Source organism: Miniopterus natalensis, chromosome 2 (genome assembly GCF_054644295.1).
Source record: "Miniopterus natalensis isolate mMinNat1 chromosome 2, mMinNat1.hap1, whole genome shotgun sequence".
NCBI lineage: Eukaryota > Metazoa > Chordata > Mammalia > Chiroptera > Miniopteridae > Miniopterus > Miniopterus natalensis.
This window is the reverse complement of record NC_142082.1, coordinates 36,253,781-36,268,701: the sequence shown is the minus strand read 5'-3', so window position 1 is coordinate 36,268,701 and position 14,921 is coordinate 36,253,781. Positions and strand designations below refer to the sequence as shown.

Genomic DNA, 14,921 nt, shown 5'->3' with positions numbered 1-14,921 from the left:
CAGGGGGGATATGGATATGTACAGGAGGCCCATGGCTATCTACAGGAGGCATATGGATATCTATGGGGGGATATGGATATGTACAAGGGCATAAAGATATTCAGGGGGGATATGGATATGTACAGGAGGCACATGGCTATCTACAGGGGGGATATGGATATGTACAGGAGGCACATGGATATGCACAGGAGGCATACGGAGTCCAGCCCTCCCGGGAAATGTGTTACCGCCTTGAGTGGAGCACCAGGAGGCATACAGATGTCTCCTGGGAGCACCAGGCACACTTCCCTGCTTGTTCTGACCTCCCAGGTTCCAATGCAACACTGCCATAGAAGGAGTGCCCTGCTCCCACTTCTCATCTCCCCGCAAAAGTCAATTGGACATCTTACCTCTGCAAACAGAGGAGAAATAATTGTAGATAAACACTGAGAGAAAGGCCTCTTTGGGATGTCTTTCATCTTGGGGAAAGAAGAAAAAAACGGTAATTAGAAATATCTGACATTCACAGTTGCAAAAATTCCATAAACTTCAGATAGGTGCTATCCAAAAATAATGTAATTTATGAAGTGATCCCCTGATAAGTCTAGTATCCACCTGGCACCATACACAGTTAACACAATATTATTGAATATATTCCCTATGCTGTATTTTACACCCCTGTGACTATAACTGCCAATTTTACTTCTTAATCCCTTTACCTTTCACTCAGCCCCCAACCCTCCTTCCATCTGGCAACCATCAGTTTCTTCTATGAGTTTGTTTCTCTTCTGTTCATTCATTTTGTATTTTTACAGACCACATGTAACTGAAATCATATGGTATTTGTCTTTCTCTGTCTAGCTCATGTAGTATGAATACTCTCTAGGTCCATCCATGTTGTCACAAATGGTAAGATCTCATTCTTTTTTTATGGCCGAATAATACTCCATCATATCTATGTACCACATCCTCTTTATCCATTTGTCTATTGATGGGCACTTGGGCTGCTTCCATATCTTGGCTATTATAAATATTGCTGCAATAAGCATAGGGGTACATATATTCTTTCAAATTAGTGTTTTGGATTCCTTCAGATAAATACCCAGAAGTGGAGTTGCTGAGTCATACGATAGTTCTAATTTTTTTGAGGAACTTCCATACTGTTTCCTAGTGGCTGCTCCAATTTGCAATCCCACCAACAATGTACAAGGGTTCCCTTTTCTCCACATCCCTACCAGCACTTGTTTGATTTATGGATGACAGCCATTCTGACACGTGTGAGGTGGTATCTCACTGTGGTTTTAGTGACTTTTAATAAAACTTAATTCCAAAATCCTAGTACCTTATATGAATAACCCTATATGCAAAATAGGCACAGTCCTGTCAAGAGAGCTAGAAAGTGTTTTTACATGTGAAACCTCAACTCCACTCTTGCACCCCATGATCCCCACTGCATGTCCAAATGTCAGGAAATGCTGACCCCACAGCAGGACAGGCATACAGAAAGAATAATTTAGCACTGTAGGTCTGACTCTGAGTAATGAGACAGAACACAATCTCTTGCTCTGCCAATTCACTGACAGCAAAATTCCCAAACAGGCTGCCATGAGGGGCCACCTCGCTCACTGACATGGTAGGCCTCACAGAAAAGTGACTGAAAATGCTGCTGAGTGAAGACAAGTGTCGGTCCCTCTAGTACCAGTAAACGTACCTTATTTCTGTCTAAATCCGATGGCTGAAGAGCTCCATTCTCGAGACTCTTTGGATCTTTCTCTCGGATTGTGAAAATCCAGTCCCCAGAGTCGCTACCTCCAGATGCTTGGCCATCCGTGTCCGTTTCCCTTAACACAGAAACCCAGGAGAACTCCATGAGTGAGCTGGCTCTGCGGGGCTAAGACCCCACTGGTTGCCTCTCAAACCCCAGCTGAGCACTCAAGGCTGCCCCGGCTACCTATGCATGCCTTCTCCGTCTCACGCTCACACTCCCCACCAATGACACTCACTTCCAGTACCTCTTGGGCTTCAGAAAACAAGCCGGCCTCCTACCTCACAGAGAAGGGAGACCATCAGAATGTGGTTCCCATAACTTCCCACAGTGCCAACTGTATCCATACCCATCCCTCCCACCAACTCCTCAAAAGGGAAGCAGCGTCTCTTCCCCTGAAGAATAATCCAGATTTCTTCTAACCCATGTCATTCATAGGTTTATCCTTTATGCTGGCATTTCCTAGGGTTTGGTCCTAGGCCTTAGGTCCTTCTCACTCTGCAGATATGCTGTGAATGACACCATTTGTTCTCATGGTTCCAGTGACCATTTACAGAGTGGTGACTCTAAATCTATATCCTCTGCCAAGACATCTCTCCTAAACTCCAAACATCAGTGCCACTCTCAAATGGACACACCCTCTTGGATATCTTATCGACAACTCGAACATGTCCCACACCAAACACAGTTTCCTTCCCAGACCAGCCTCTTCTCTAGTGCCACCACCTAAACAGCACCCACCACACTGAGGAAGCCTGGACTGTCTCCTGCTCCTTTACCTGAAACCATGGCCACATCTACTCCCTGTTCATCTTTCCATCCCCAATTTGCTACCTCCCTAATTTCTCAACATCACAACCTCAACAATTCCTTGGCTTTTAATGGAATCATCTGGGGACCTTCAGAAAACATTTGGGTCTCATCCCCAGAAATTCGGATTCAACTGGCCTGGCTTCCTTTCCCTTTTATGTCAGAGCCACCAGTCAAGCTTTCCCCATCCCTACGTACTAAAATGGCTCCTAGACCTAATTCATCTTTTTAGCTAACAGAATTCCTAGATGCTTAACTTGACAACAGTTTTTAGTAACTTCCTGGTACAAACGCTCTTGCAATGTGAAGCCTCTACCAGGAACACAAGACAGAATAACAAAGATACATTTATATCTCTTAAAATATATATATTTAAATCAGTTTCATCTGATCAGTATTTAAGAGCAGGAAGTATAACAAAGGAAAAAGAAATCAGGTCAAGTTTGGTTTACACAGTTTTATCACACAACCTTAATGCAGAAAAACTCCACTGGAAACAAAAAGAGGCTAAAAGACTCCCAAATAGTCCCATCCTAAGACAAGGAGGACCATCAACCTGGATTATCTTTAAGGAAAAGAAAGGAAAGGTACCCAAAGCCCACCCCAAGGAAAAGACTAGAATGAACAGACCACTCCCGCATGCCAGCAGCTCAGGCAGAGCTGCAGTCACAGATTCATGACTCCAGCAGAGCAGACTTACGTGTCAGAGTCTTCTGAGCTGGAGTCTTCGTGGCTCTGCTCGGCCTTCCACCGCTTGTACCTGTCAATGAGCTCCGTCAAGTAGGATGTTTTCTTCGCATTGCGTATTATGAATTTGTGCTTCAGTAACTCCTTAGCAGTGGGTCTCTAGAAACAATCAACCAAAGAAAACAGAAAAGGCATGAGGTGAAGTCCCTGTATTCTACTTGATTCTACCTGGTAGGTCAGACTTCTGCCTCAAAATGTCAAACCACCATACTAACACCTAAAGAGCAAGTTCTACTTCAAAGTTTTCCTCCCCTAAAACCTATTCAAAGAACAGCCATTCAGCATCCGTGGATGGGACTCTATACAGCATTTAGTATTTAATGTTAAATTCTCAGAAAACCATACAATGAAAGAGAACTTCCCCCAGAAAAAAACCATCTACCTAGAAAATGCTCCAGAGAATTTCAACGAAATCATTAAAAAGGGCTAGAACATGCCTCCTAGTTTTTATACATTTTATTGCAAATACCAGGAAGAGAGAAAACGTTTTGTATTATCATGTTAACTTTCTATATTAATGTTTGGCTCCACCCCCCAAATAAGAAAAATGTTCATTTAGATCCATTTAGAAGTAACTAGAAAGGGGCCAGGAGATATACCCTTTCCTTGGTTGCTGAAATAGCACCTGAGTTGCCAATCACCCAGCCCCCAATTTAGGTCTGCCTCTCTCTTTGTGGTCAGGGTGAGGACTCTATCTAGGCCCTGGGCTCAGGATGGCCACAGCCAGACAGCATGCTCTGCCCTTGGCCAACTGCTCTGCCCTTGAGGTTGGCAAAACCAATTACAGGGAACACGTTTCCCAAGGCAGCTGAGAGAAATCCAAATTGGAGCAGGCAGTGGGAACACACAAACAACATGAGTCAGACTAAGCTGTCACTTACTCCAAATTACTAGAAATAAGAGCCAGGCATGTTTCTCAAATTCAAGCTTATGAAAAACCTGGGCGACCTCAGGTCCTTCTCACTTCCCATCCCTGTTATTGTGAAACTCCAAGCGTCTCAGAAGCCCTCACATCCTCAGCTTCTCATCCTTCTCTGAGTGCATTTGGGGTCAAGGTAGGGGTTGAGATGTGTACATTGGGCAAGTAAGCCAATACTGCAAGTATGTTTTTATGGGAAGATGTACACGCAAGTAGGTGTATCTTCTGGGTACTGGTGCCTTGTGACTGGGAGCTAATAGCACAGTTCAGAGCACTGTGGCCATGGAGAACAGCAGCCCTGCACCACCGATGCCTGGTATACTCCACATCCCCTAGAGGATCTCAGAATAGGCTGCATTCTCCACTTAATTCCTTTACCAAAACTGGCATATTAGACAACCATGGTGCTCTTATAAAACTAATCACCCACTTTAAGCTAAGAGTTCATGAAAAGAGGGCTCAGCTAACCCTGCTGGAAAATTCGTAAACAAAACAAGGACATATGGTGCTATACACAACACCAAAATATACAGATAACTTTCAAAAACATGTCTTAATTCAGAGAGAAAATTAGGCTAAAGCTATGTAGTCGTTATTGCCAGAGGCAATCAAACATAAAGAGGGAAGGGGGTGAGCAAAGTGGGTGGTTCATTTATATTTTATTTGCCTTTTCTTTCTTGACACATGCCAAGAAACTGAAAACATTTACTTTAAAAATTATTTTGCCATTATTTTTCAGGACAGACTTTACAATTATTAAAAATAGCTAATAGTTTATAGCCTGACCTTCCACTACAAATATTAAAAACTTATGATTACACATATATTAAGAATAATCTTCACGCTCAATGAGGTATGAGATGCTTTAAAAAATCTGAAAATAAATTTTAATCCTTCAAAGATAAAATAACAATAAAAACATATTTGCAATGCAAAGAAATCAATCATACCCATTTAGAAAAAGAAAACAAATGAGATTGTGAAGACAGATTAAAGAAATTCCAGTAAGACGATTCTAGACCAAGTCAGGCCACACATGAAGAGATGCAGGCCGGTTCTGATCTCATGAAACTCACAAAGCTCGGCTCCTTATTCAAACAGGCCTCGACAAACTCCTTGAGGGGTTTGCTGTAGTTTCCTTCCAGCGTCGGGGGGTTGTTCTTTGGAATGAGGAATAAAACCTTCATGGGGTGCAGCTCAGAATGAGGTGGCTCCCCTTTTGCAAGCTCTATAGCTGTTATGCCCAGGGACCAGATGTCTGCCTGCAACAAAAAAGGATCTTTAGAGACCCACCAAGCAGGAGTAAATTCCCATATACTTCCTGGGGAAAAAAATACATCTTAATGCACTCTTTTAAGGTTTCAAAAACATTATTTTAACTGAAAATAAAAAACATAAGCTTTTGGTTCAATTTCAAAATAGGCAACACACAGGAAACAATTTAATATACAAAACATCTTCTAATCTCTGTACTGAAGATGGCTTTTATGATTCCTTGTCTTCCACTCGCTGCTGGAGGTATAATGAATTCAATGTTAACTGAGGTCTCTGAGTTGGTCAACGGCACAGGTAATCAGAGGTGAGCAGAGGGCAGATCTGGGGAGTGGAGGCGTGTTCGCCAGTCAAGCAATGCTCAGAACTAATGTAATGCTCTGAGGTAAATGCTAGCTCTACCACCAAAGTCTTATGACTTTAGACAAAGTATCTAACCTATGAGTCTAGTTCCCTCACCTGCAAAATGGGAATAATAGCAAGTGGTTGTGCAAGGTGCCTAACACAGTGCCTAGAACTTAATGTTCAAACACATAAAGAAGTGGGAAATACTCATATAATGCACCCCCACATGCCTAGCACATGAATTTACTAATACCATACAAGTTTTAGCTATTAATCATCCTAGTATATAATAAATGAAAACGTCATGACATTCTCCCTGAGAACCTCAGTTTGCCAATAAAGACTTTTTACTACATACCAATACCTAAAATTAATAATTCCTTATCATGTAGTAAATATTATGTAATAATTTAATGTCATGTAATAATTAAATTTTCTCAACTGTTCAAAAGTCTTTTCATGGTTGGCTTATTTGAATCAGGTTCCAAACAAGGTCCTCATGTTGCAACTGATTGTTCGGTGGCCTAAGGCTCTTTTAACCTACAGCAGTTCACTCCCTCATCTCCCCAGGGTTACACCGACTTAAGAAATGGGCCCAAATTCTAGATTTGTCTGGTTTCTTCCTGGTGTCATTTAATGTGTTCTTCTACTCCTGTATTTCCTGTCAAATACTCAATGGGTTAATTAAATCTAGAGGTTTGGTTAGCTTCACTGTTAGCAGGAACCAGGGGTGCCATATGGGGGCACCCAGGGTCCAGCTGCTAGACCCCCTCCTACTCAGCACGGGCTTGTGGTCTTGCGGGGGAAAAAGGGCCAAACCTCCACTGTATTCAGTGTAGTGCAGCTTCTCTGCTCCTATCACTGTGCACTGTAAACCCATCATAACTCCAGACAATTAAGTGAGAGCCTCATCTCTCACACTCACCCTACAGCGAGGAAATGGAAAGTCTGAAACCCCTTTCAGATCACCGCAGGGCCCAGACATTTTCTACCTTTAAAAACCTGGAGAGGACTCCCCTGCCATGTTCCCACAGTCCTAGTGAGTGTGAGAAACCCTCACCACCATCTCCCTGGCACATACATGCTATGCCTACCACATACTCTATTTCCTCCTCTTCTCGGGGAAGGCAGGAATAAGCAAGCCTTTTCTAGGTTGTTTGTACTACACTTTACTAAAGGTCTACATAAACCAGTATCAGGAGGAATATGCCTATTTTCCTTCCACCTGCAACTGTACTCTGCTTTATTTTACATGTGTATTATTTTAAAAACCAGCAAAATGTGACTTATTCCAGAGTCCTTCCCCTCAGGAGGAAGAAGATGGGTGCAAAGGAGCTGCTGGCAGTGAGCACCAGTAATTTTGGAGTGGCAGGACGCCAAGTGGTGTGCAGGTACCAGGAGGGAGGGCGACGTGCAAGAACAGAAGGCAAGGAGGACAGAAAGCATGACTCGTATACGGCAGCGGCCCTTTACCCAACAGGTTCCTTCCTAAAGTTTGCATGGTTCCCGTCAGTCTGCTACTCGGCACCAATCTGCCTCCTGGCCAGACAGATGCAGGAACTTTGCCCAGACAACCTCTGACAGATGTACCTCCAGACCCCTCCACATCCCGTTACCACTTAAACCCACTCTGTAACTACAAGGCCCAGGCTGATGATGGTGTCAGCTGGCCGATGACAGTGTCACAGGATGTCCTGGCACACGTTTCCGTCAGTGGTCTGAGGGATTGCTACTGGGCTCCAAGCCAGACAACAAGCAAACAGGCAGCAAGACTCTGAGGCTTCCATCTGCCAGGACGGACCAACGAAAAGTTGACCAAGGAAACAGCATTCCCAGCCCCAACTGTTACACAGCTCTGAGTCTCCAGAGAAAAGGGACCAGCATCACTCACCTGCTTCCCCTGGGAGAGTCACCAGCAGAGCCTTGTCAAGACAAAGTATGTGCCAACCTCCCAGGCAGCCAGCCTAGCCAGGAGCTAGTGTCACCCCAGCCTCTTGGAGCCCTTTCTTTGAATCCTAAATCACCAAGTGCCAGGTGTGTGGCTCCTGACATCTCAGTGCTCCTGACAGCTTTCCTCTATCCCGGGACTTCTGTAGGGAGCCCCTAAGTGTCTTCCTAACTTCAGACTCCCTCTGCAGACATCGAACATCCTCCTGACTGATTTGGAAGCCTCGACTAGCACTAGAATAAATGGCAAGCAATGTGGCATCATGTATCAAAAGCCATAAAAAAATACCCAAACTTGTTAAAACCAATTAATTCCGCTTCTAGGAATCTACCCTAAATAAATACATTTTAAATTTAGAAAACAGTATATACTACCAAAAATATTCAATGGCAGCATTACTTAGGCTAAACTTTAGAAAAACGACTAAGCTGCTGTGGCATGTTAACTTACTAAAGTATCGCATAGCCAACAACAATAATGCTGATTGGGAACCATATACGTAACTGAGTTTGTCTATGACTATATCTAGGAAATATGGTGTCAGATTTAGAACATGTGTCTGTGTTTTAAAATATAAGTATGTGGAGGAAGGGCAGTCATTTCCAAAGCAATTAAAATTAAAGTATAAGAAGAGACCTGTTTTACTGCCATAAAAGACATGAAATTAGATATTAAGAGAAAACAAATAGTGGTTTTCAATGTGAGTTCAAGTCAAAAGCTGTGAGGACTAGTGCTTTGCACTGCAGACATTTGTAAACAGATATTTTCCTATGTGGAGAATTCTAGGTGGCACCATCCTAAGTGATAACACAGAGTACCTATTACTGATGACCAAGGACTCCTTCTCAATGGGTGCTGCAGGTTGAGTGGGGTGCTACTAATATACAACAACATTCTAAATCTTTGCAATACCAATCTTTGCAATCTTTATTAAGTAAGCTAGCTACAAATCTGCAGACAATACAATTTAAGTGGTATAAAAATTGTGCATAGAAAATATTTTAGAAGGAACCATGGTCAACTCTATAATCAAAAGGAAGAGGGGGAAAAAACCATGGAGAATCCCAAATCACAGTTATAACCAGTCAAAACATAGCTCAAAGTGGTTTTAATATAAACGATTTACTGAATTAGATGCAATACTTAGAAATGCATGTACAAGCAGCATCTAGAGGTATAAAAAATCATTTGCGCTACATAGCAATTATATGGTTGATCCAAAAGGTGCCATCATTACTATGTGCTAAAATAAAGTCTGCTGTTGGATGCTATTTCCACTCACCTCCGGGGCTTATTACAGCAGAGGCTGTGGGTAAATCCTGATCCTGAACAGGGACTGGGGAGGCCCGTGGGCTCAGCATCAGGGCAGGGAGGGTCAATCCTGCACTGCGGTGGACAATCTAACTGTGTGGACTCCAGCAACCAATGGACTAACACCACCGTGTTTTCACTCACCTTTAACAATTTTATTTTTTTCCAGCAATACACCACCTATTTCCACTTTTCACCATGGTCAGACTGCCAATGGTTATTTCAGAGATGTCTGGAGACACCAAAATAATGTGGCTTGTGTCTGGTGGTAGGGCTACAGATGTTTTTCTTTTCCTCTCTCCCTCCCCATTTTTTTTTCTTTATTTTCCAGATTAAGGAGCATGTACTGCTTTTGAGACCCAAAACGGGATGAGTTATTTACACGAGAATACTGACACCGGCCTCTCAGTGTCTACAGGATGTCGTTTCACTTAACAGCCAGTCACTCTCTCTGGCCTCATCCCCACCACACTCTTTACCGCAGCGTACAATCCAAATATAAATGTCCCTCCTTTTTTACACGGGCTTGGTCCGAACACCCTTCCCTTGTCTTTGAGGGGCTGAAAAGCCCTATGTCTGACTCCTTGCCCAGCTGGTTTTGATATCCTTCACTGAGCCCCCCCTTGCACTCCTGCTTACCTGTTAGAGCACCTGACACCAAGTACTGCCATTACTCACTAAAGATGTAAATTATTTAGCGCAGCACTGGGTACAACTACAGTGAAGACTGAATGAATGAGTACAGAGAAAAGGACATGAAACGGGCAAAATCTTTACCCGAATCCAATCCATTTGGTGACACACCATCATAAGAACCTTACAAAGGAAGTGGGGAGGGTGAAAAAGATGAAAGTTCTGCAGCCCAAGTCCCTGCTCTAGCACTGAAAGCAAATGCTTCCTTGTCAGGGAGCAGTTTTTTGCTCTGGCACCATCTTCAAAGTTTGGGGACTTCTTAAACAAACCAAGCAGCCCTAAATCACCTTAATAATAACAATTATGATAAAGGTTCTTCAAACTTATGGACTATCATGGTTTAGTAATGCTGTGCTCAGATTAAGAACTAAGATCGACATTAAGACACCCCGCATGGGCAAACATGGTTAGAGCACCTAAGCAGCCTGGACAAATGACACAGGGGTCAAAGACACCAATTTAAGAATGTATTGTGTTAAACAAGTTTGTAGACATATACATAAAACTAAAACTGATATTCCCTTTTAGTTCAGTGAGATGAAGATGCTAGTGAGGCAGATAAATCCTTTCCTTTTCCCAACCCGACCTTCCTTTGCAAATCAATGTGTGTACTCAAGATGAAAGTGATGGGAGTGTGCTCTCATGATGACAGTAACAGAACGTGCCACTCTGTAGCTGGTTAAGTTCTCCACCTGTAATGCAGAGACCAGTGGGGAAAATGTCCAGAAGTATACACAAAGAAGAATGGAAGGGAGAACTGGAAAGAAGCCGAATTAAATTTGTGTATCAGGAGACCGGGGTCGCCAAAATGGCTACAATGCCCCTCCAAGAACATAAACTGCCCATCAGGCAAGTCTTGGTGAGGGGAAGCAATCACTGGAAGTATATCTCGCAAAGCAACCTTGGAAAAAGGCCTGTAGTCAGGCATAACAAAAGCTGCTAGCCCAGAGTCACAGCTAATGAGGTGTATGTGACATTATCCCTAAGGGCCCAGGCTCTGGAACCCCACTTCTGATAAGCCTCAAGACTGAGGCATAGGCATTAGCCTTATCTGCAATTTCCACATCTCCTGGGTCAACAAACCTGGGAAGCAAATTTCACATAAACATATTTTCACACATGGTTTCCAATAGAGTCATTAGAAAATTTAAAAATGCTTAAAAAATAAAGAATCACTGGGTATGATCCAAGAAAACGAAAGATTTAGCTTTTGACATAAGCCAAAGGAAAAGGTAATCAAAGGTCAAGTGACAGTTTCTCAAACTCCCAAACCAAGTGTTCATTCCCTATGAGTTTGAGACAATGCCTTTTAATCTATCTAAAAAGAATACTGCAACATTTACTGACCAGATAAGAGCAGTTCGATCTTGATAAGAACTCTAGGGAAAAAGGTGGCAAACTGTGATAAGTAAAATCTCTGGGAGAGTATATATGACAGGTAAAAGAGGTTGGAGCCCTAGCCAGCGTGGCTCAGTTGGTTGGAGCATCATACCATGCACCAAAAAGGTTATGGGTCTGAATCCTAGTTAGGGCACATACCCAGGCGTGGGTTCAATCCCCAGTTGGGGCGCACATAGGAGGCAACCGATCAATGTTTCTCTCTCACATCGCTGTTTCTCTCTCACACTGACATTTCTGTTTCTCTGTGTGTCTCTGTCTCTCTCTCTTCCCCTCTCTCTAATATCAATAAGCATGTCCTCAGGTGAGGATTAAAAAACAGAGAGTTTGGAGAAAAGGAATTATAATTTTGCCTCATGTTGGTTAGGAGCCTGTGACAATAACGGCCCTAACTAGGAACTAAAAATAATGACAGGAAGAGCTGTAGCAATCTCTCTCACATTTTTGTTTCTCTTATGGAATCCTCTTTCTGTACTTGTCCCTTAAAGATCATTTAGAGTCTCTTCCAAGGCCCTCTTCCTTCACCTACTCCACTCAGGCCTCAACTACCACCAATAGACACACAACCCCCAAGCGCTCTCTCCGGACCACCACCACACACCCCTCCCTCCTGAGAGCCTCTGCCTTGATCCTCTGTCCCTCCACACCCACCTTCAAACACCCTCCTACCAAACAGACACTGTTCAAGCTAAAAATCTCATTGACTGTGGATTGAATAAAGGGTATTAAATGATACAGCAGGAGACAGAGGAGAAACCTGCTTTTAACAAAGGTTCAAGAATGACCTTTATGACCTACTTCAAGGTACCAGTCTTCACTCTAACTGGAAAAGCTGTAAGGTGAAAATACAAAAGGGGGAACTCTACAGACCCAGAGAACATCAAGCCTCTCAGCACATACCTTTGAGTCATAGGCTGACTGTTTAATGACTTCAGGTGCCATCCAGAAAGGGGTGCCCACAAAGGTATTTCTTTTTATCTGGGTATCTGTCAGCTGGCCTGCCACTCCAAAATCGGCCAGCTTCACCTCTCCATGTTCAGAGAGCAGAACATTGGCAGCTGTAAAATAAAAGCAAGATGCCTCCTGACATTATTTGTCGTATTAGTTTGGGGAATGTTTACATCCTCTTCCCAGTGAGATCATGTGCTCAATAAGAACAGGCACCAACAGTATGCTTTTGGTTGGACACCCCTCAAAGCCACCCATCCCCAGGCATGCTGCAGTACTCTACAGATATGCACAGAACCACCTCCCTCGAGAAGGAAGCAGTTTAACCCTATAGCACGTTCCTACCCACCTTAGGTTTTCAACGGGATAAAAACAAGATGCTGTCTTACCTTTAATGTCTCTATGAATTTTCTTCTCCGAATGCAAATAATCAAGTCCTTTCAGTATTTCTCTTAATATAGTAGCAATCTGTGTTTCATCTAAAGGGCCAGGTTCTAACTAACAAAACAAAAAAATGTTAAAGTTACTTATATGATTATAAGAAGTCTGAAATGACAAAACAGAGTCAATACCCACATTAAATGGACAACAATAATGAAAATCTAAAAACTTCTTTACTCCAAAACAGGCATTTCATCCAGACAATTAAAACCTACGTAAAGGGCCTTAAAAACAGTGAAGCAGCAAAAGTGACTTTGCTGAATGAAGCAAAGCTGGCTAAGAATTAAAGCAGTGCCAATGAGAATGGCCATGGTCAGCCCCGCGGAGCCTGCATGTTGAGCCAGGAGGTAAGATTTTAGTCCAGAAAGCAAAAGCCCAGAAACTCACAGAACTTGCTAGGTAGGATATGAAACAGCTTGGCTCTGTCCTACAATATATAATGGTAATCAAAACACAAGTGTCCAAAAGAGAAGGCCTGGGAGCCCACTGTTTTCTGAGGCTACCCCTACACCAGAATTTTTTAAACCTAAATTTTAAAACTTGGGGGAGAACAGCTGAAAGAACTCAATTCCTAATGATTGGGATGTTTTTGTTATATTACACACACACACTTACATGTTATATAACAAAATACTTATCCCAAATGAAGTAATAATTACCTCTGAAAACTATTCTGAGAAACTCAAAGAAATTAATATTGATTCCTTAATATTGGTAATTGGACAAAGACATAAGGAGAAATATCAAGTACATATATGCCCATTTTTAAAGGGAAAAATTAGGCTCTAAAGCTCAGTTCAAATTGAGTAGGTCCACCATCACTTGCAGAACAGGGAATTCAACCACAACTAAAAACATAAATTACTTTGGCAAAAAGACCAAGCACTCCCTAAAGAACTCATCATGGAACTGCTAGATTAGAGGGGCAGAATTCAATAATATATTAACGGGTCCTCGGTATTATGTTTCAGGTTTGACAGTGAATGCCATCATAATCCAAATCCACATACCTTAGTCCACAGGAAGACACACCCTGTGATATTCACCAAGTGTTTTTAAAAGATAGGTATGCTTTAAAATAAAGGGAATAAAAACTAATACAATCCACGTAAGGTAGAGTTCTGAATGACACTCATACTTGCTCAGAAAGGCAGTCCTACTCGTGTTGGGGGGGGCTTTGTCTGGGATGATGGCAACAGTAATTTATTGACCAAGGCGGGGCAGCTGAAACACCCCTTCCTGTTTCACTGCAGCTTTACTCATGCCTGGAACTGCCTTCTGGTTCATGTAGTGAGCTGTGCTGCCTCTGTTCACTGGCCCAAACTGGTCTAGAAAAATTCACCAAGTCTGGGGAAAGGCAGGGAGGTTCTCATTCTCAAAGTCGGGGCCTGCCTCTCCTAACAGGGTGGCTCACTGGGATTCTGGCTGTCTGGCAGCAGGGCACGCCCAGATGGAGCAGCTCCCAGCTCCCTTACCTTGAGCACAAAGATGGAAGAGAACGTGCTGCTCACTGTGGTTTTATTGTACATTATGTACTCAGAGAAAGTCACACTGCTTGGGCCAATTAGCCTGCCAGGAAGTATCCCAAATTCTAATCAAGACACTATCCAAAAGTTACCTTAGACCAAGGCAACAGGTTACACACTTTGTTCCATAGAACCTAACTGTTCCCAGTTATCTGACCAAAAGTTTTATTTTCAAGAAGCACACATTGAAATTACTGTTCCAAAGAGCACAATCTGGAAACCTGCACCATCTGTCTTCTCCACATCTATTTTTGAGTGTACATAGAAAGTAGACATTTTAATACTCAAAATGAGGAAAAGGCACTTTTCTCATAACCTGAGGGAAATAGGAGGGCAGAGATGCTGGCATATTTGCTCTTATTCACAACAACAGAAGGCAGAAGGATAACCCAGTTGTCCAAAATCATACCACAGAGTACAAGTTCCATTTCCTCCTCCAAGCAGAAAGTCAGTAGCACATGACTAGGCTTGGGCTTAACTTTAACCTCCCTGCTAGTATTATCAAGTCTCTGGAAAGAAACAGCAGGGCAGTCTAACGTCAGCAGCAAGGGGAGATAAGAGGAGCCAGAAAAACTACCTGAAAAAATCTCCCTGTGGATCACTGAGAACTGGCTCTCTGATTAATGTATGTACAGTCACGCCCTTTTAAATCTGGTCTAAGCACCACCCACCAATGGTTTATTCTTCATGGGCGGGAGATGCTCTACTTACTTGGGGTGGGGAGGAAAGTAGATGTCTTTCTTGGTGTCAAAATTCACTACGAACAGTCGTCAGTTGCTCTCTTCATCACAGAGATCCTCACCAGGGGGTAAGACCAGG

At 42.8% G+C, this 14,921-nt stretch overlaps 1 protein-coding gene across 1 annotated transcript in view; it reads right to left on the bottom strand.

The window, feature by feature from the left end:
• STK24 (serine/threonine kinase 24) overlaps positions 1-14,921 on the bottom strand; it is a 104,209-nt gene that overhangs the window by 7,241 nt on the left and 82,047 nt on the right. The window contains exons 4-9 of the mRNA XM_087814261.1: positions 12,525-12,633; positions 12,088-12,245; positions 5,297-5,482; positions 3,255-3,400; positions 1,691-1,820; positions 390-458 (exon numbers count right to left, since the gene is read on the bottom strand). Of these exons, the coding sequence (XP_087670387.1) occupies positions 390-458; positions 1,691-1,820; positions 3,255-3,400; positions 5,297-5,482; positions 12,088-12,245; positions 12,525-12,633 (798 nt within the window). The remainder of the gene's footprint in view (positions 1-389; positions 459-1,690; positions 1,821-3,254; positions 3,401-5,296; positions 5,483-12,087; positions 12,246-12,524; positions 12,634-14,921) is intronic.